The following is a 21,973-nucleotide window of genomic DNA, read 5'->3' on the forward strand; positions in this document are numbered from 1 at the left end:
ACAAAAAATTTTATATGGTTTAAAAACTAAGTATATCTTGGACTTAAGAAGATTTTCATGTTCATCTAGCACCTGGCATTTCAACAAAAAATCCTTAGAAAAAAAAAGACAGGCCATGTCAGACAGAAAGAATCATTCTTGTTTTATTGGACAATTTACATTAAACGAGAATTTATTTCCTCTGGTGTTAGGTTTTAAAATGTTACAGTTTCAAGCTTCTATTGACTACTTGAACGCTTGCATAATACAAGGCAAAAAAAGAAACTTTAGTTCAAAATCTCCTGTTTTGAAGACAACACTTAAAAATAGCACATATTTACAAAATGAGGGGAGTAGGGGAGGTTGGAGTGGAGAGTTCACCTACAATGTTGCCTCGATAATGAGACAAGCCTGTTAACTCATGGAATTTTAAAAGAAGTGCACAGATCAAAGGCTGAATACCCCTCAACGCTTGCGGCGGCTGGGAGACGTTGACCTGAAAGAGAAAGGTGCGACAGACTATTAGTGCAATCACTAGCACAGATCCCATCCAGAACTTCATACACACACCTTAAAGAGCTGTTGGAGCAACACTAAATGAGGAGGAGGAAATTACATCAATCTCAGTAGCACCATTTGTAGACAACTCTGTTTTTAAATATTCAACATTATGTGACTGTGGATTTAAATGTTAAATTAAACAATATGCAACTATGCCATTGGAAAATCAATTCATCATTCACACAAACATTCAAACATTGTTTTAAAAAAGTAAAAAGAAAATGAATACTACCTTGATCGTGACTTAGACTTGTGTTTGCGGCTTGCCTTCTTACCAGACTTGTGAGACCGTTCCGTAGACCTTGATCGACTACGTTTAGATTTCTTAGACTTTTTTTCTTTGCTAACCTCAGGGGAAGGCGACCTGCTCCTGCTAGACTCTGAATCTGAGTACTTTTTGCTAGCTTTAGTGGAGCCTTTCTTGCTAGATTTGCTGTCTTGCCGGGAATACTTGTCATTATGGGAATCTGTCTTCTCACTCTCCTTTTTCCGCCTTGATTTGCCATAATCTTCCTCATCCCTTACTGAACTGCCCTCAATCTCCTTCTCCTTTCCCTTCTGCTTGTCTTTCTTTTTATCTAATTCCTTCTCTTTCTTCTTCTTTTCCTTCTCATGGCTCCGGCTTCTCTCTTTCTTCCTGTCTCTGTCCCTGCTGTCCTTCTGTTTCCGCCTGTTGCGGCTCGTACTGCGACTGCGTCTGCGGTCCCTGCTGCGCCTCCTCTCTCTGCTGCGGCTGCGACTGCCTTTAGATCTGCTCCTATGGCTCCTGCTGGACCTGCGCTGCCGTGAGTGACTGCGCTTTCTGTGTCGAGAGGAGCGTTCGGTGCTGCGTGTGCGGCTGCTCCGCCTCCTGTCTCTGCCCTTGTCCCGCTCTGACTGACGCCTGCGAGAGCTGCGACTTCGGCTGCGTCTGCGAGTCCCACGAGAGGCGGAACGACTGCGTCGCCTTTTTCTTTTGGGAGAGGAGGAACGGGAAGAGCTGCGAGAGGAGGCTGAGGAAGAGGAAGATGAAGAGGACCGGCTGCTGGAAGAACTGGAACTGGATGTGCGACTGCGGCGCTCACTCGGCGAGGGGCTGGCACTGCCTCCGTTACGCCCTGTGTGCTCTTTGCTTGTCCGCTTGACCTCACTGACCTCAGGCTCACTACGTGATCTGCGGCGCTCTACTGTAGGCTCCGCCTCCCTTTCCCTAACTTCCTGTTTGTGTTTAGAATCTGTCTGCTCATCCTCATAACCTGTCCTTTCTCTGCTCACTCGGTCTGATGCCAAATCATCTGAAAACACACACAAACTGAATGTTATTGTATACATTTTTAAAAGAAGCTGGATAACTGTTATTTTTTAACTATTAAAAATATGGTTATGAAGTAAATTTATTATTTTAAGATGTGTCAAATTGACCTTAAGCTTCAACTTTGAACAACATAACCAAAGTTTTCAACTCAACTTTTATCATCGAATTATGCAACTCCATCCTCGTTTTCCGCTTTGCAGAAATCATCTATGTAATTTGCTACTCACAAGCTGTTGGTTTATACAAGGGGTCACCAAACTTGTTCTTGGAGGGCCGGTGTCCTGCAGATTTTAGCTCCAACCCTAATCAAACACACCTGAGCAAGCTAATCAAGGTCTTTTTATGTATACTTGAAACATTCAGGCAAGTGCGTTGAGGCAAGTTGGAGCTAAACCCTGTAGGGACACCAGCCATCCAGGAGCGAGATTGATGAACCCTGGTTTATATGATCAGACCCCCTAGTTTTTTACCAATTTTTGTGCCCGGGGCTCTCTCCCATTTAAGGGTGAGAGGGGAGTTTGAGCTCAGGTAGGTCTCAAGAACTCCCCTGCTTTTGAATGTGTTAGGAATAGCTGAGATATAGCTGGCTAAGAGTTTGTCTTAAGATGCTACTTTGGAGTAGTCAATTTACTTATGAGGCATGTCTTTGGACAGTGGGAGGAAATTAGGGAACCTGGGGAAAAACCACACGAGCACAGGGAGAAAAAGGCAAACTCCACACAGAAACATCGACTGGCCTGGTGGGGGGTCGAACTGGTGCTGTTCTTGCTGTGAGGCATCAGTTCTAACCACTGGTTCACCATGTCACCCAATGAGAAGGGGAGGAGTAGGAGTGGAAGGGGTGGAATCTTCAAGACAAAGATGACTGAAGTGGAAAACTCTGGTTAATTATAGGAAGTCAGTTTTCATCTGATTGGCGAAATATGCAGAGCTGATGCGGGACCAGCAGTGCACAATCATAAGCATGTTCCTCTTTTAAATTAGTTTATAAATAAACGGTAAAAAATTAAAACGGTAGGGATTAGGCTTAGTTTCTTCTAGATTTCACTCCCCAGAGCATCTGACATCATGCACCTCACAAAGGACATGAGTTAGGGCTTACCCTACTGTAATACACCTAAAATATGGATTGCCGTAAAACTAGTCAGTGACAGGGAAGCGTTTTCTCTAGTCAAAAGCAGGGAGAGTTAAATGAAACATTTATCAATTTTATGCACACCATAATACCAGCCATACATTTAAAGCACAATATATACAGCCATACATTTAAAGCACAAGCATGTCTCTCAATTTAGTCATGTCCAGCGGCCGTTATACTGCAGTCATACATTCACACCACAGAATGTCTAATCCAATCTTTGCATTGACTACACATGTAAATTACTCACGCTTCATCCGCATTTGCTTACTGCAAAGGCTACTCAACTTTACCCCCCACTCCTATGTAATGTAATAATTTTGAGGGAACAGGTGAGACGTCATTTTTCGAGAGGCACTCAAATACATCACATGCACTGTGTATGCAACTATAAATCGTATAAAATCATTGCAAACCGAAATAAATAGAATTTGATTACATTGTGTGGAATTGAATGTTTTAAGAGATTTACATTTTTGTGGTAATTTTGCAGGATCGTGAAACTTTGTTGATCTTGCGTTGGATTCAGCGATTGTAAATCGCGAAAAATTAGGGGGTCTGTATGTTTAACAAATGTCATTATCACAATGGAAATGTTCATGCTTCTAGAAGTTCTCTGGATGTACCTACCCTTAACAGTTTGCATCTCCAGTGCCAGCCTCTCCTGCAGCTGCTGCTGCTCCCTCTCTTTACGACGGAAGGCATCCTGCTTTTGGCGAATACGGTGCAGCAACTCCTCATCGTCTGTGTCCGATGAGTCCGACCCCTTTAAGCTTCGCTCCTCATCATCACTCTCATCCGAGCCGTACTCACCCAGCCCTCCTGCGACAACAAAGCCCCCCACTTATAACAAACAGCAAGAGCAATGCACTCAGTCGCACACTAACACTCCTTCCTTACTTACTTCCTACACAATACATCACTAAAGCCTACCTTAATTAATGAAGCATGCTTTTTTTTTTTAATCATCTATAAACTGATGCTGGAGGCTAACCATTTGAGAAGATCTGCAGCTTGAGCTCTTGAGCTTGCAACACAGTTCATTAGAGAGCTGATAACCCACCCAACCAACCAACCAACCACCCTTTAATTCCCCTCGGTCCAAAATGTAAAGACACTTACCGAGGCCGGTCAGAGAAGCCAGTGCATTTGACTGTGCCAGCTGTTTTGCAGGAGCTTTGATTCACATCAACAACAGGAACAACATGTTAAAACACATACAGCCACCACTTTCGCATAGGCAAGAGTCTCTAGAGATGAGGGTACACATATGCACTATTCACAAGAGCTGCCTTCGGCAAAATAAATTGAAAATAATAAGAAAAAAAGATGGAGAGAAGAAAAAGGTTATCACACAAAGTCTGTCAAACAAAGGCAAACAGTGGATGAGAAAACCAGTCTGTACTAATGCAGTGTCACTTTCCAAATGAGAAGCCATCTGGCAAAAAGTAGTGAGGAAGTACTTTTGTTTTACAGGAAGTAAATCTAAGAACAGATTTGATTAGGTACCCTTTGAAAGATTGCATTTAACTGCATCTACGTGACCATTTCACCCTCCACCCTCTTGCAGTTTGTTTTTCGTCTTCCGTTGCATTAGCAGAGAATGGCCATTGAAGAATTTCACTTTGGCTTATTTTAAAAGTTACCAAGGTGCATCAGTCAGACAAAAAAGCCGTTGTATTTATATAGTCAAAATATAACCAAGTATAATTGCTGTGGAAATCTGTCTCTTCCTCAGAATTAAACTTGAAGGCACAGTTGCATGGACAGAAGGGAACAGGAGCAGACCTTTAGTGGCTTTGCGATGAGCCTCTTTGGCCACTTGGATGATCTCCTCATTGGTGACTTCGAGGAGGACTTCGGTAAGAAGAGTTTTAGTCATAACCATCTGTGGAAAGCAAACAGAAATGGTTGAGATGAACAAGTGTGGATAGTTGTATGCTTATGAAATGAAACAAAAAATGGTGTAAACAGACCAGCTGAAACTCTTTCTCCTCATCTGTCATTTCTGGTTCACTTTGGTCTTCTTGAAGAGGAGGAGGACTTCTACCACCAAATTCCAGCCTCCTTCCTGATACGCCATCTTCCACAGCACCATCCTCTTCACCATCCTCATCATCACTGTCCTAAATTAAAGAGGAGCAGGTGATTGGACCAGAGACCAGATGCTTGTGGATGACATTAGCGCCGAGAGGAATTTATAGTGTTAGTGTGCAACAGCTCAGGGCAATGTAACTAAGCTTAATAGATTCTACCACAGAGGTGTCCAAACTCAGTCCGGGAGGGCTGGTGTCCTGGAGAGTTTAGCTCCAACCTTAATCAAACGCACCTGAATCAGCAAATCAAGCTCTTACTACATATACTAGAAACATCCCGGCAGGTGGTTTGAAGCAAGTTGGAGCTAAACTCAGCAGGACACCGGACCTCCAGGACTGAGTTTGGACATCCCTGCTCTAGGAAATCAGTTGTGACTCCATCCATGTTGGATAGTTCATGCATACAAGTTAACAAACAACTTTTAGCAGATATACTCTGGTGTTCATACAATTAGGGTTGGCAAGACTTTCAATGTTTTTGAAATTATTTTCTGCTCAACAAAGTTGTATTTATTTCATTATCTAATATTATTACAATTTAAATCAATTTTCATCAATTTAAAACAATCGTTTTTTTATAGTTACACAATAATAACAATTTTCAATGGCAATTATTAATTTTCAGCAGCCACTGCTCATCTTCAACTTTTTTTTGAAAGCTGAAATTAAAACATTTTTGAAGCATTATTTGATGAACAGGATCAGATTTATATAGTAATTAAAATTTTTACTAATCGCTTAATTTAATGCAGCCCTCACTGAATTAAAGCACTGCTTCAATTTAAAACATCAATATTGTAAAGAAACTCGTCGGGTCATTCCATGGGGTCTTTGCATTACTAAGTTAACAATAACATGTCAATGAGCATTTGTGCTTGTCAGAGAACCCTGGGTCAACAGTTGCCAAAGTAACCTCCGCAGGTTCCTGCGCTGTAAACAGGTTTTAAAAAAGATGCTTACAAATTTGCTCTTGCGTGGCAACCGAGGCCCATCACCTTCCTCCTCTACTATATCGCTATCCCTTTCATTATTTGCCATTTCAGCACGCTCCTTTTCCATCCTCTCCCTCTCCATCTTTTTCTGCTTCTCACGATCCATTTTTTCAAGGCCTTCTCGAATCCATGCAGGCAAGGTTCTTCGTTTAACAGCATCTAGAGCAGGAATCAAGACAACATTCTCATGTGCATCATTTAAAAACAGCAGGTCTTCCTACACATCTACATGATGAAAATGCATATTCACCAAGAGTGGGCGTCGTCTCTGGTTTTATTGCCATCTGATTGGGAGATCTGGGCCGTTCTGGCCTAAAGGCAGGAAGCCGGTCTCTTCTGTTCTGCGGCCCATCAGGCCAATAAGGTGCATGAAACCCGGTGGATGGTGGCCCATATGATGTCCCCGTTGGCGCTGCCCCATGCTAATATGAAATACAAGTAAATGTTAATAAAACAGAAGTTTGAAGATCGGAAGTACCTTTTTGTAATCCAGACCAAAGCAAGCATACCTGATAATCAAACTGATTGACCCCAATTGGGCCTATAGAATAAGGCTCAGGCTGACTCCCAAATCCATGGCTGTTTTGAGGAAAGCCTCCATGGCGTGTTTCTACCGGAAAATCCAAACTATCCTGGCTGTTACTGTCTTCTGAGGGGTTGACAACATCCATTGGCCCTTGACCTGAAGGAATCCATGCTTGTTCTGGAGGAGGGGGAGGTGGTGGCTGGCTATGCATTCCCCACTCTAGAAACAATCATAATAGAAATGCATTGAAATATAGTTTGCACTAAATAAAAATAAAAATTACTGTAATACATCATCACAATGTTAAATAGAGTGGTCATTTTTAAAGCATCATTCTTCAGCATGAAGCAAACAAAATCACACCATTCCTTCAGATAGTGTGTGTTTGCGGTTTAATGTTTACAGACAACACATTGCATTTAGTCATCCAAAATTTGGAAATTGACATTCGGTGTCTGCATTCCAGAAATCATAAGACTGCAGATTCATGCTGACTAAGTCATGTGACACAAACAATGCAACCAGGAATGCATCTCAAACTGGAATATCTCTTAAAATTGTCTATGGTCTCTCACCTGGTTGCCAACCTCTGCCAAAACTTGGATCGCCTGGAAAGGCACCATGGTTATTATGGGCTGGAGGCTCCATGTTTGGCATCTCCTGGCCATTGGGCTGAATCCCTGGCTGATCAGGAACTCCAGTGGATTCCTTCTGTGCAATCCATGCTTGTGCTAAAGCAGCCCAGTCCACTTGACCTGCGAAAACAAACCGAGAAAACGTGCACTGAATTGAGCAGTTCAAATGATTATACTACACGTTAGTGCTGTCAGATAATTAAAGCATTCTAACCTGGATCTTGCTGATGCTGAAATGACTGCATCCACTGCTGCTGTGAGCCCAGGGGCCACTGAGGCCAGGGCTGTCCTCCCTGATCCCACATCTCTCTCCTCTGAATCCTGTGCCACAAACATACATGTCAAATCGTGCAAAACACAAACATTTTATTTGCAAATGACTGCAAATAAAACTATATTACATCATTTGGCTAGCTATTTCCTTTTAAGGGCTTTAAAAACAAGCCCAGCTTTCCCACTGAGGGTCGACGCAGCTGTAATGTAACCCGCACAGCTGCACTTCCAAAACACACCAAAGAAAACGAACCACTGCAAAACACGTCTAGTATGATTTAGGAGTTCCTTAAATGTTTTCTGGGTGATTTACAGCATCTTTCTGTGCATTCACCTTCTTGTACTTTACTAAATACAAGTATACCTTAAATGAAATCGACACAAGCGTCGTCGTAATGCTAGCTAGCTAGCCCAGCGTTAGGCCGCACGTCTACACATCAACACGTACTTTAAACTTTTTTCCGCCGGTTTACTTGCTCGAAATGAACTAGCTAACTTATCGCTGCAGACGATGTCAAAGCGAAGGGCAGAAATTCGATGGAGTACGAGGAAGATTTACAAACACGTTGCGATATCTTACCTCTTCACTTCTGCTTCTTAGCAGTAAAATGGCGATGAAATGATGACCCGGAAACAGTGGCGGCATCCGTGACCTCAACCCACAGGCCCTCTAGCGGATACACACGGGACACTTCAAGGCCAGATTAATGACAATAACAAACACTGTACCATCATTTAATATTATCACTATCCCGTAATTAAATTATTTGTTATCCTCTGGATAACCAAAAATCCTAACTTTTAATGTAGGCTGTAGTAAAAAAAAAACAGTAAGAAATGTTGTCAAGTATGGTACTGAATCAGGTGTTCACAACCTGTTAACCTTTTCAGACTTCTGTAATGACAGCTTATTTTCAAACTGGTCATTTACACAAAAATATAGAATGAAATAGCTTAAATTATTAAAAAATAAGACTGAATTTAAAAGCATTTTCTAATCATTAACAAACAAGTACCAAACATAACAGTTTAGCATTTTTTTGATATAGCTACTGCCTAGCAAACTAATTTTGGAGCCCGAACTATATAGGAGTATGACAGCCATATCACCCTGCAGCCCGAGACCGGTTACTCACTGAAGCGAAGCAGGTCTGAGCTTGGTCAGTACCTTGATGGGAGACCACATGGGAAAACTAGATTGCTGTTGGAACTGGAAGTGGTTAGTGAGGCCAGCAGGGGGCGCTCAACCTGCGGTCCGTGCGGGCGCTAATGCCCCAGTAAAGTCATCGTGGTAATGAGACGTTCTCTCTGTGGTCATTAAAAATTTCATGGCACTTCTTGTAAAGAGTAGGGGTGCAACCCTGGTGTCCTGGCAAAATTCTCTCCCTTAGCCCTTACCCTTCATGGCCTCCCAATCAAACCAATCCACCGAATTGGCTGTATCAATGTCTCTCCACTCCACCTAAAGACCATTTTGAGGGATGTAAAAAAAAAACAATGGTGCCATGTATTTCCTGTCTTACATTTTTAATTCTATAGCTTCAGAGAATCCCAAAAAGAGCCATATATAATGTTATGATCGCTGTTTTAATGTCAAGTTGAACTGCCACATTTAACAGTTAGGAAAAATAAGCAGGAAATGTTCATGGACCACAATCAAATGGTCTATAGTTGGTGTGTGGTTAGCACAGCAGTTGTCCTGTCCCCCAATCCACCCCACGACCCCTACAGTCCTCCATCCCTCCCTCATGATTGTGAAGTGCTTCGGGTGTATTGCCATACCAGTAAATGCACTATAAAATAAACACATTCCATTTTTCTAGAACCCACAAACGAATGCTCCCAGAGTAATCAGGAAGTTAGCTAGGTAATATTTGAAAACCGGTATGTGAGCAGAACCTTATTTTCTCAAAATGTTATCTGTTGGCTAGCCAGGAAAAGATTTATTTATTTTTTCTGAAATGCAATGTTCTCTCTACATTCAGATAACTATCTTTAAGATACTCTTTAATGTAAAAAAGAAGAAGATAATAAACAAAAACCTATCTATCACATTTTTTAGTTATTGTAAAACCATGGTTGACCTTCCTGGCAAAAGTTCTGAATTTATTATTGCCGTACCAAAGCATTTAATCATCCTTAAATCCATCAACAAATTTACTGGCATGATGGCAAAATAATCCTGAGGCTGAATGTTTGCAAGGACTTTACATTCACACAAATCTCTGTGTTTGACACTGCCATCCACTAAATTGGCTCTATCACTGTCTCTTCACTCCACCAATAGCTGGTGTGTGGTGAGCGCATTGACGCTGTTGTCCAGCGGCTGCCTTCACATTATCCAAGTGGATGCTGGACACCAGTGGTGGTGTGGAGAGACTCCCCCTCCATGATTCCCCCTCATGATTGTAAAGCACTTTGGGTTATGGCCAAACACAATAAATGCAATCTAAATACACATGACATTACATTACATGTCTAGTTACTCGATACTGGCTACAGTAGTCATTTTGGTCAAAATTAATAAGGTAATAATAAGAAATTGTACAGTGAATTGCTAACATTATTTTTAGTAAGACTGGGTCTCTTTAGAATGATAACAATTGCTCTAAATGGATAATGAACTTATTAGATGAGCTTACATATGTTAAATCAGGACACTACCAGGAAAGTGCCTTTAGAAAGCTTCATTTAAAATTGATTGACAGATTTTTACCATTTTTTTTATATGAAAAGAAATTGCCTTATTATTGGAACACTGAAATAAACCAAAAAGAGATTCAAAGCTTAAATAAAAGTGGCCAATAACATCTTAAGATATATTGAAACAAGCATACTAGACTATCTAGTAGTCTATTGTGAATGTCTACGAGACAAAAAAAAAGTGGTGTATGTGAAAGACACACCACATTGTGTCGACGTTAAAGTGAGCAATTCACTACCAACCACACACTGAACCTGAATCTTGTGTGGAATGAAGGAATTTTGAGGACAAACTAAGAATATGTAAAGCAGCCGAGAGTTGAATACCGCAGACATTTCAGATAGCCTGGCATCTTCAACACATAAAAGCAAATGCATGCATACAGTAGGACTGGTTCAAAACCAGGACCTGAGATGTAAATCTTTAAAAATGAGCTTTGATATCCAACCCATCCATCATAACAGATTCCTATCACAGACTTCCCTTTTCTGGTGTCCAGAATTCACATACAGCTGCCACCCCAAACAGACATAATCGCATTTACAAGACTGACAGAAGGGGTTACATGTTGTCAAGTAACACAGCTAGGTCAAAAAAGATAACAAGCATTCTCTCTAACCACTTGTTATGTCTGCCCTGAAGGTATAAATAAAAACATTTCTACCCCGTTATGTCTGAACGTCTCTGTTCACATTCAGCGGGTTCTTTAGCAAGCAGAAGCAGCTCAACCCGTCCCTCACATCAGGTTTTTCTGTCAGTTCAGACTGAATCTATCATTAGCTCACATTAAATCACAGGCACAACAACATTCCTGAATCAGAGCCCTGCTTTAAAGGTTGCACTCTCTTGTTGTCTTTATCGTTGGTTGTAACTGATAACTGTCTAACAGCTTGACTTGAATGTCAGAGAATGAGAAGAGGACGGGATCGTTTCGGACGTTGCCCTTTTCTGAATTCCACACCCACCTCCTCTTCACCAGTCAACGACATGGTTGAAAACAGCACGCCTTTGCACCCGTCACAGCAAATCGAAGCAGTGGACATAGTGAAAATGGCATCCTGGGATTTGTGGCGACAGCAGAGACTAATGGCCGACCACATCTCTTGTAAAAGAGAGAGAAGGCACAGAGTGCAAAGCAATTCAGTATAGCAATGAAGCCATTCCAAAAGGTTTTCATCAATTAATTGTATTTAAATTGTCCTTTTAAATGAGATTATATTCACAAAATTCAAGCAAAAGAACAGCTTGAGGAACCCTGAAGCCTTACACACCACACAAATCTATGGTGTTACAATATTTGCCTGGTAAACAGAATAAATAGTATTGAACATGATACATATTTTACATACAATCATGTATATTTATGATCAGTATATACACATCGTTATACTCCGGCATGAATGTAATACTTCATTAAAGGCATGCTCAAACAATCTCAGCCCTCATAAACCGTAGGCACAGGATCTCTGGTATTTGTCATAAGCAGAAAATAATAATAATAATAATAATAATAATAATAATATTAATACAACTTTTTTGTAGTCATATTCAGTTCTGCAAAAAAAAAAAAATTAGGCATGAGGCAAAGTTCAGCAATTTTAACTCCTTAACTGTTAGATATTAATATATTTAAGTTACAAATTCATAAAACCTTTAAGGAGGAACCAATCCGCCATTTAGATCAAAATAAGCCAAAGTATATTGAAAAATGTAAGCGAAAAACAAAAGATATATCATGAAAATTGAGTATTAATCTAGCAAATCGAAGAACTGTTCACTCAAATTTACTCTTCCTAAAGTGGTTTCAAACCTTTGAGTTTCTTTTTTTCTTTTGAACACAAAAGATGATGTTTTGAGAAATGTTGGAAAGGGGAAGTCAATGACATCTAGAGGAAATACTGCAGTGAAAGTCTTTGGCTACTGGTTTCCATCATTATATAAAATATTTTCTTTGTTCAACAGAAGAAATAAACTTATATCAGTTTGGAACAAGTGGAGTGGTGATTAAATAACTATTTTGGTGAACCATCCTTTTAAATGAACAAAAATAGTTAAGAAAATGAACAAAATACAGATATTGCTATAAGTCAAGCCTGTGAATGTAACAAGGTCCTAAAGCAAATCATAACGTGTGAGTTCCAGTTCAGAATATGACAGCTCCGAAAGCAACAGCTGCATATTGTGTTGAGTTTCCCCTTCACAACAGAGGGTATTATAGACACTTTTGGACAATTGTCCATCTCTTATGATATATTCTGTACATAGTTCATCCTAAATTAATCTTTGGCAATTTTCCTGCAAAATAAGCACAAAAAAAAACTTTAAACTCAAATATTAGCTGTAAAACATTATTAACTTAAATTCAGCAGATTATTTTACATCAATAATAATGGCTCCCGATTTGCATTCAGACCAATCTTTTAGTATATGGAGTCCTACATTAAAATACAGGGAAATCGGCATGCAGTAAGTGCTAGCTGTTGTCTGAGCTGATATTGCCTGTTGTCTTCATCTGGATCGTCTTAGGTTAATGTGTCCGTCCAGCTCTATAGCAGTTCTTCATAGAAAAGTAAATAAGCTTGAGAGTTCAGCACTCTGGACTCAGGGACAGTCTGTACAGTGGTGTCGCTGACATATACCCACTGACCTTGTGGAGCTGAACAGGCCTCTCGGGAACCTGAAAAATACAGAGATGAGAGATGAACATAAAAACATGTAGAGTGTGGTACTGGTCATCAGTGTTAGCAATAAATAAAAACATTCACAATCTTTTACTCTCTATATGCACCAGAGGTTTTCTTATAAAAACACTTTTCTGGGAAAATATTGTGCAATTCGGAGGGTGCTATACACAGGTGAGTGGCTTGACAAACTACCTGTAAGAGACACACTCTTTTCACACTGTGTGCATGTATATATGTCCATGTATATTTGTGTATGTTTAAAAAAAAACTAACTTGGAAATGGCGTCTATACATTTACCGGCCACTTTACTAGGTCACTCTTTAATGAAAATTTGTAATCAGCCAATCACATGGCAGCAACTCAATGCATTTAGGCATGTGGACATGTGGTCAAACCCAGCATCAGAATGGAGAAGAAAGGTGATTTAAGTGACTTTGAACGTGGCATGGTTGTTGGTACCAGATAGGTTGGTCTAAGTATTTCAGAAACTGCTAATCTCTATGGTTTACAGAGAATGTTCCAAAAAAGAGAAAAATCCAGTGTCAGTTCTGTGGACGCAAATGCCTTGTTGATGCCAGAGGTCAGAGGAAACTGGCCAGACTGGTTCCAGCTGATAGAAAGACAACAGTAACTCAAATAACCACTTGCTAAGACCGAGGTATGCAGAAGAGCATCTCTGAACACACAACACGCCAAACCTTGAGGCAGTTGGGCTACAGTAGCAGAAGACCACACCAGTTGCCACTCCTGTCAGTTGAGAACAGGAAACTGAGGCAACAATTCACACAGGCTCCCCAAAATTGGACAGCAGAATTTGGAAAATATTGCCTGGTCTGATGAGTCTTGATTTCTGCTGTGACATTCGAATGGTAGTGTCAGAATTTGGCATGAACAATATGTAAGCATGGATCCATCCCGCCTTGTATTAACAGGTTAGGCTGGTGGTGGTGTTGTAATGGTGCGGGGGATATTTTTTTGGCACACTTTCAGCCCATTAGTACCAATTAAGCATCATGTCAACGCCACAGCCTACTTTAGTATTGTTGTTGACCATGTCCATCCCTTTATGACCACAATGTACCCATCTTCTGATGGCTACTTCCAGCAGCATAACACGCCCTGTCATTAAACGTGAATGAATGTGTAGCTGACAAATATGCAGCATCTGCGTGATGCTATCATGTCACTATGGAGGACAAATCTCTGAGGAATATTTCCAGTACCTTATCAAATCAATGCCACGAATGATTAGGGCAGTTCTGAAGGCAAAAGGGGATCCAATCCGGTACTAGTAAGGTGTACCTAATAAAGTGGCCGATGAGTGTATATTGCTGCTTTCTGGTGATTGGAAGTGCTTTATCCTCATTTGTAAGTTACTTTGGATAAAAGTGTCTGCTAAATGTATAATTATAAAAGCATTAAGTTAAAAAAGCATATTTTTGTTAAGGAAATTTTTTTTTTAATTTAAAATGTAGTTTTACAAAATACCCATTTTAATTGAGTAGTTTTGGTCCCAAATATATATGGGTCACCATTACGCCTTTTTATGTAATTGTAAAATTATCTTTAAAGTTAAAACAGTATCATAAAAACGTCAAAAAATAAACTCATAATAAAATTAAAAATAAAAATTAACTCTGCCTTTTCCTCATCTCTCACACACCCTATAGGACTAAATTAACAAATTTACTGAAGTTATCAAATGTATCATCAAACCACTGCAACATGGAAAAATTTAGAATTTTGCTCACCTGAAGTGAAAGTTTATGCTAGAAAAATAATTGATTTAGATTAAACTTTGTAAATTTGGACATGTTTTACAAATGTTGTAATTGAACAATTACAGGTAACAATCAACCCTGCATTCAATTCAATAAAGCTCAACAATCACCACACAAACTTATTGAATTTCGCCATTTTAAACAGTCATAAAAAAGAAAACACTTAACACCAAAACACAGGCGAAATGTGGATTTTCAGCTCCTCCTCCTGTTAAAGAAGTCTTTTACGCAGACCTCAAACTTAATTATAACCTTGCAACAATTCATTTTCAATTTGCGCACAACAGTAGTTAACTACCAAAGTGTGTTCAATCGCTTCTCACAGCCCATTTACTCTTACTTCCAAACAATGCTGTAACGTAGACGCTCTCCTTGAGTAGTGAGTGAAGAAGAACACATCGATAGATCAACAAAAAACAAAACCCACTTGGCCTTTACTGAACAAGCTACTTATTCAAGGTTGCAGTGAATGCAGGTCCAATGCCATAATGAAAACAATCTTTGTTTATTCACAGGTTTTATTCAAGCCATTCAGAGCCAGCTGCAAAGAAAATGTATTGATGCATGAAATGCTGCCCATGCAGCTTTGTACCTGACTGGTTCCGGCGCTGCTCAGGTTTACGTTGAGGTGTTCGGACCTTTACATAGGCTGCATAATGCCCACCTCGCATCGATCCACTGTGCTCCACAATGCCATACAAACTGTAAAGCACACGCTCTCCTGACCCGAGGTTCTGCCAAACATAAACAACAAATCTATATTGGGAAGAACACTGTAAACTCACAAATCACAGGTCTTGAATGCTAGAACTCTGATCAGTACCTTACAAGTGGCGGAGCAAAAAGGTGCCAGGTCCAGCAAAAGAGGAAAGTCCACATGTCTATTAACTTTCCTCAGATTCATCCCAGCCTGAAAAGATGCAAACAACTCAATAAGAGCATTGGCAAAGAACGAAGCATTTTACACACTTGGTGGAAAAAAAAATTGCTATAGATTTTTTAAAATGCCCACCAGAGATCTTCTTTTTCGTCCAAGTAGACGAATGAGCATTCAATCACATTAAGCCTTACATTCACTTTTAACAGATGAGTTTAGCTTGCAAATAAACTGAAATGACAGCTAAAGTACTTAAGATGAGTGCAGATTATTAAAGACCTGGTGAAAGCGTTTGAGGTGAAGAGTGACGACTGGAGGAAGTGCAGATATGAGCATCTGTTTACGGGCACTGGTGTACACCTTCTCTGCCTTCTTATCTGAAATGTAGAAAACAAGTGATTTAGATCAGAAGGGTTAAGTGGAACTGCACTTCAGTAATAACAACTCATAATCTTTAAGGCTGTAATTTTTTTAGTACCAGAAGTAATTCTGTTAACTACTACTGAGCATGTGACCATTCAGCCTCAAAAACAAATTATGATTAGAAAACTAGGGATGCACCAAAGTGAAAATTCTTAACCAAAACCAACTTTTTTGGATGTACTTGGCTAAAAAACAAAACTGAAATACTTTATTATTATTATTTTATTAAAGGGCACCTATTTTGCCCCTTTTTTGTCAGAGTGTGCTAAATAAATCTTTGCTAGATAAACAGCACAGTGACAGACATGAAGCTGATTTCATGTAACGTTTGTGAGAAATGCTGCAGTAAGAACTTTCCCAATGATTATTTGATGCATTTGTTGTGGGGTTAATTCAAGCCTTTCTGCAACGATGAGTCACACACAGTGTTGTTACAAAGTTCACGCACACACACACAAACACACAGCGGATGCACAAACACACAGCAAGCACGTTTACCTTTGTACTGTTTTTGCACGCAAATGTGACAGGATATACGTTATCTACTGCTGTATGGATATCCGTTATGGTAATGTACTAAATAAGTCTGATGTAACAATCACACACTGGGATTGAAGCGTCTTCTTTTATAATTGTACTGACATGCGGCTGTGGTGATGAATTACAGAGATTTTACCATCTTTAACTAATATGCACTGTTTTAAAAATGTTTTAAACTTGTAATACTCATTCTTCATCACATTTGATGATGACTGATGATCACAGCTAGCTCAACAGATTTTTTAATCCCATTTGCTTTGCGCACGTCCTGTCTTGTGGATATGATTATAAGCATTACTTCAGAGACATGGTAATAAGCGGCAGTCATTCAATTCGGTGGGCGGGGAAACCGCACTCCTATGTTAAGTTGCAGTGGGCTTAAAATGGGAGGGATTTGAATCTTATTCTAATATTTTAACGTCCGAAAATAAAAATAAAAAAAGATATTTATTGTGTTTTTATCACTCTAAAATGACTGTGGACAAACTTTACATACACACAGTTCTGTCCAAATAGCTTACCACTAAACATGATTTTCATCTAGGGTGCCCTTTAAATAATATAAAGCAGTTCTGCAAGACTTTTACTGAATAACCTTAAATAAAATAACACTTAAATAAAAAGCCAATAAAAAAATCAGTTAAAAGAATTATTTTTTTTTTGCATTACCATGACAACACAGTGATGCTATTGACTATGGCTGGAGGGAGTTTTTTATCTTGTGTTTTGGCTGTTTTTCTTATTCAGTGGCTGAAAATTTGCTGCTTAGTGAAAGTTTAACAAGATTCTGAATTGTGACAACAACACAAACTATAATGAGAACAAGCATGCCTACTTTCATATAATCGTTTCGCAAATCAGAAATTAATATTCTTTTATATTTTAGATAGTCAATTCAGTTTAATGAAATAGTATCTATAAAACCTCAGCAAAATAGCATCTTCAATTATCGCACAGCTGTTTCGTCACTGAATTAAATATATCCTTATTTTTCAGATTTCTATTAAGATAATTATTTAATTAAAAAATATTTTCAAATTTCATATTGTAAGCCGCGAAAATATTATATACTATTTCTACTATGCTAATGAAGAACTACTGGGACATTCCAGTCAAACGAGGAGTCCTCCTGACGTGGTGTGAGTTCATCAAAGCTCGAATACACATCTCTGCCATTTGCTTACAGTAATCAGGTGCTTTTTACCATAGAGTTGAAATCAACAGAGACATTGATGTATTTCAATATACAATCTATTTACTATTGTTGGGTCATGGCCTGAGGAGAGTACTTCTCCCTAACTTTGTCTCTTCAACTTTGTATTCATGTTTAGCTAGTTTTGGGGATTGGTATTTTACTCATGTTTCATGATGCTTTGCTCAGGATATTATAAGGAAAGGTGACAGTTTATCGGGGAGAATGGCTTTTACTCTGTGCACAACGGTGCGTAGCCTCATTAGCTAACAAAGGCAGTTTCACTGTCTTAGAAGTTACATAGAAGTTCATATGTGACAGCTTCACTGTTTCTATAGTGTATTCATTTGTTTCATTCTACTGTCTGAATGTGTTAACATGTAACTTAATAAACAACTTCGCCTGCTTTAAAGCGCTGAGATTCAGAAGTTAGTTCAGAATAGCAGCATAAGCTTCAAGCCTTACAATATTAATTTAAATCTATACAAATAAAATAAACATAAAACTAAGTATAATAAAAGTATGGCTTAAAAGATTGTAAAATATTTTTTTTAAAAAGTCTTTGTAAATTAATACTTTTTTCATATAACATAATAACTATATTATTTTATTATTAAATATATTTTATTATTTTCTAATCAAATTTAATGTGTGCTTAAATTCACATTTTAACAGGGGAATTAATCACAGCATTATTTAATTAATTACATTAAAAACCTTAATCAACTGACAGCCCTAAGCCACATATATAGTAAAGTTTTGAAAATGTGTCGGTAATACATACCGCTCCTCTTCATCTGCCTCTGCCTCCTGTCAGTGCAGTTTTCACAGAGCAGCTTGTTGTTTCCCATAAGCAGCTCAATAGAGGTAAACTGATGAAGGCAGGACTGGACAGAGCACTCTTTTGAGCTGGGGGTGTAGCTGTGACAGAGGACTTGAAAGGCCCCTTGATGGTGTTGACGGTCTCTGTCCCGGGTCTCACTCAGCTCCTCTTGGCTGTGGCTGATGGGTAGAGTATCAGTGGATGTGTGAACCAGGCCCAGTTTGGACACAGCGCTGACAAGCTGCTCCACAGCGCCGCCCTGCTGGGGCCTAATGGAGGGTAATGGAGTGGAGCTTGGGTTCGATTTTAAACTTGGATTGTGTGTTGTTGTGGATAGAGTTGTGGTGATTGAGGTTTTATCTGATGTGCTGCTGTGACTGGACACTGATGGGATTCGGGGAGACCATTCACTTTCAGAGGCCTCGCTGTCTGCATCGTTACTGCTGTCCTGCAGGTTTGACTCTTTTTCACTGCAGTCTGACTGGCTGCCCATTGTATCAGTCCTGTAACTGGATAGGCCACGGCCAGCCACACAGAGATCCTCCTCTTGACGGCTAGAAACAGTGTCTGGGCCTCGGTCATCATGAGACGTGGACGAATGGCGGCTCTGTAGCTTCTGAAAACAGAGTCGTATAGTCAATAAAAAAAAAAAAAAATTCAACAACCTTTTAATATACTTTAAGAACTCATAACCACTTTAGGTTTCAACCGGAAACACTGCCGAGATTTTAATTGTACAATATATTTACTAAATATTAATGTAAGAAACTAATCCAAAACTAAAACATAATTCATATACTGAATGAAAATCTATTAAATCTAGCTAATTCAGCAGGTTGGTGCCTATTGAACTGCAGAAATAATGGTGTTGCCTTGGTTACTGAAGTAAACAAAGCAGCGTGATGTCACATCTAGCAGGTTTTATTGATTTCATAAACTACAGAGCATCCTGATATTTGCAGATTTAATATAAGCTAACTTTAGTATATGACCATGCATTGCATAATTAAAAATGCTATAAAATTTAGTTTTTTGCAAATTGCCATTAAGGACTTTTTAATACTTTATAAGGGCCTTAAAATTGTCTACATTGATTTATCAACTTTTAATCATTTTTGAAACCCTGCGAATAGCCTGCAAATATATGGTAACTGCAAATAGTGAAACGGGTATATTTCCTTTTGAACTCTTTATTCATTAAAAGAATCCTGAAAACAAATCCTACTATGATTGAAAAATTTGAGCTTGGACCACACAACTAATCAAGTTTTTAAATTTGGATTTATAAGGAGTCCTAGGAGGGTAAATAAATAAACAATACATTAATGTATGGTTTGTTAGCATAGAACGATGTTTGGCCAAGATACGACTATTTGAAAATATGAAATCATGAAGAATTTTAAAGAGTTTAAAAAATCTAAATATATTATAATAATTTAATCTAAATATTTAGAAATTTACCTTTATAGTTGTGTAAATTAGGCTCTTAGCTATTCATATTAGCAATGAAAAAAATGGTTTTAATATAACTACAGTAGGTAATTTATCAAATATCTTCATAAAACATGATCTTTATTTAATAATAATTTACTTTACCTAATAATAATAATTTAATAATAATAATAATATTAATTTAGTTTACCTTACTAATTTACTTAATAACTCTAATAATATTTGGCAAAATATATTTTTGGTTTTTGCCAAAAATTTGCCCATACAACAAAAGACCACAGATCACATATAGATTTTTAACAACAAATCTCTGATTTCATATTCGAAAGATCACAAAAGAATAAATTACATTATGAAGTACATTATTGGTCAAAATTTTGGGGTATGATTTTTTGTTTTAAAATAAGCTTATTCTGCTCAGCAAGGCTGCATTTATTTAATCAAAAATACAATACAAATGATACAATTGTGAAATTTTATTGCACTATTAAATAACTGTTTAAAAAAGTAGTTTCTATTTTATTTAAGAATTTATTATAGTGATTTTAATGATGAATTTTTTGCTTCATTACTTCAGTCTTCAGAGTCACATGATCTTTCAGAAATCACTCAAATATCTGGGAAAACTATTTTGTAACTTCAAAAAGCCCAGCTCACCAAATGATTCATTATAAATTAATTTTTAAAGCTTATGCTACCCCATACCTGTTATTTAAAATAAAAAGAAAATCAGAGTCTTTTTTTTCATATATGTAACAACTCTACACAAGGTACTTGTATACATATGTTCTGGGAATGTCCCCAAATTGCATTATTCTGGTCATGAGTATGGGACCTACTATCAGAGCTAATGGAAACTCAGATCCAACGCGACCCAATGCTTTTTCTCATGCTGGACGATTCATCACTCTCCTTATCCATCAACCAAAGAAGGATTTTGTCAGTTGTTCTGACTGCTGCAAAAAACAATCCTAAAAATCTGGATCCATCTGCTCTGACTGATCTATCCCGGAAGCTCTATCTACTGGACATTATTAGTTTAGAATAAACCACAGCCAAAAAAAAAAAAAATAAATAAATAAATGAATGAATAAACAAATAAATAAATAAATAAATAAAATAAAATACAAATTATTATTATTATTACTATTATTATTATTATCATTATTATTATTATTATTAATGGTATAAGTAATAAAAGCAACAATGACTGGAGTAATGATTTCATTTGAAACTATATAAAATAGGAGAGCAGTTATTTAAATTTTTAATAAATATTTAATTGATCAACATAATAATTTTCTTGAAAAAAAAATTAAAACTGACCCCAAACTTTTGACCTGTAGTGTATATTCAAAAGTAAATTCGCAACAATATTTTTCCGTATTTTACTTTTAACTGTACTTATAATTAAATAAATGCAGATAGGAAAGGAGAAGAGACTTCTTTCAGGAACACAAAAAATTTTAACTGAACACAATCAATACTGTATATTTTGTGTTTTATTAATACTCATGGCTCCGCTTACCTGTCCACTGAGCCTCCTGCTGTTTCGATTGGCCTGGGAGTGGGCAGCTAATGAGTCATCATGGGAGGTCAGACTGTCTTGTTCCCGCCCACTTTTGCCCAGTCTAGCAGGGTTTGTGGGCTTTGAAATCTGTAAAAGAAAACCAGCAAAACCTCAACAAAAGATTTCACTCAACTCAACACAGTTCATTCACAGCAAGGACATATTTTTATCATACAGGAGAGAAAATAAGAAACATACAATTGTTGAACAATAAATTAAGGCTGGTCTCACCCTTTCCTCAATGATGGGAAGAGAAATGTCAATAAAGGCTTCCTTCACTGTAGAAATCTATAAGTGAAGAACATAAACATGAGAACACAACCATAACACAGTTGAATTAAAAGAGTATTTTTCACTATGAGTTGACTAATTATTAATTTTATAATTGCATTTTATATAAACAATTAAATGAGATGTTTTAGATGGACATGT

General features: G+C 38.1%; 3 protein-coding genes across 8 annotated transcripts in view; 1 reads left to right on the forward strand and 2 right to left on the reverse strand.

Annotated features, from left to right (window-relative positions):
- LOC137487924 (uncharacterized) overlaps nucleotides 1-18,105 on the forward strand; it is a 410,987-nt gene extending 392,882 nt beyond the window's left edge. For both annotated transcript variants that reach the window (XM_073926252.1, XM_073926253.1), the window contains one exon: nucleotides 17,598-18,105. In XM_073926252.1, coding sequence (XP_073782353.1) covers nucleotides 17,598-17,693 — 96 coding nt within the window. In that variant the 3' untranslated portion in view covers nucleotides 17,694-18,105. The remainder of the gene's footprint in view (nucleotides 1-17,597) is intronic.
- Nucleotides 119-8,135, reverse strand: pnisr (PNN-interacting serine/arginine-rich protein). 4 transcript variants are annotated; one of them, XM_073925154.1, is made up of 13 exons: nucleotides 7,859-8,123; nucleotides 7,623-7,749; nucleotides 7,436-7,542; nucleotides 7,162-7,341; nucleotides 6,570-6,805; nucleotides 6,311-6,482; nucleotides 6,029-6,219; nucleotides 4,949-5,098; nucleotides 4,761-4,860; nucleotides 4,095-4,148; nucleotides 3,603-3,794; nucleotides 773-1,814; nucleotides 119-475 (listed from the first exon to the last, which is right to left on the reverse strand). In XM_073925154.1, exons 2-13 carry the CDS (start codon nucleotides 7,625-7,627, stop codon nucleotides 445-447), a joined length of 2,460 nt encoding a protein of 819 aa, XP_073781255.1. In that variant the 5' UTR covers nucleotides 7,628-7,749; nucleotides 7,859-8,123; the 3' UTR covers nucleotides 119-444.
- The window catches only part of usp45 (ubiquitin specific peptidase 45), a 51,707-nt gene continuing 41,102 nt past the window's right edge, over nucleotides 11,369-21,973 (reverse strand). Inside the window, exons 12-18 of one of the 2 annotated variants that reach the window (XM_073925155.1) lie at nucleotides 21,773-21,829; nucleotides 21,500-21,628; nucleotides 18,481-19,135; nucleotides 15,821-15,918; nucleotides 15,488-15,574; nucleotides 15,257-15,398; nucleotides 11,369-12,875 (exon numbers count right to left, since the gene is read on the reverse strand). In XM_073925155.1, the coding sequence (XP_073781256.1) occupies nucleotides 12,745-12,875; nucleotides 15,257-15,398; nucleotides 15,488-15,574; nucleotides 15,821-15,918; nucleotides 18,481-19,135; nucleotides 21,500-21,628; nucleotides 21,773-21,829 (1,299 nt within the window). In that variant the 3' untranslated portion in view covers nucleotides 11,369-12,744. The remainder of the gene's footprint in view (nucleotides 12,876-15,256; nucleotides 15,399-15,487; nucleotides 15,575-15,820; nucleotides 15,919-18,480; nucleotides 19,136-21,499; nucleotides 21,629-21,772; nucleotides 21,830-21,973) is intronic. The other variant, NM_001423966.1, reaches the window with a different exon arrangement.

The sequence above is a fragment of the Danio rerio genome, chromosome 16, assembly GCF_049306965.1.
Source record: "Danio rerio strain Tuebingen ecotype United States chromosome 16, GRCz12tu, whole genome shotgun sequence".
Taxonomy (NCBI): Eukaryota; Metazoa; Chordata; class Actinopteri; order Cypriniformes; family Danionidae; genus Danio; species Danio rerio.

Bases quoted from the DNA above. Each gene is read 5' to 3' on its own strand.
- pnisr (XM_073925154.1), bottom strand. The intron at 4,861-4,948 runs GTCTGTTTACAC...TGCTTTCCACAG, and splicing joins AGGAGAAAGAGTTTCAGCTG to ATGGTTATGACTAAAACTCT. The intron at 476-772 runs GTAGTATTCATT...TTTCTCTTTCAG, and splicing joins AAGTCTAAGTCACGATCAAG to GTCAACGTCTCCCAGCCGCC.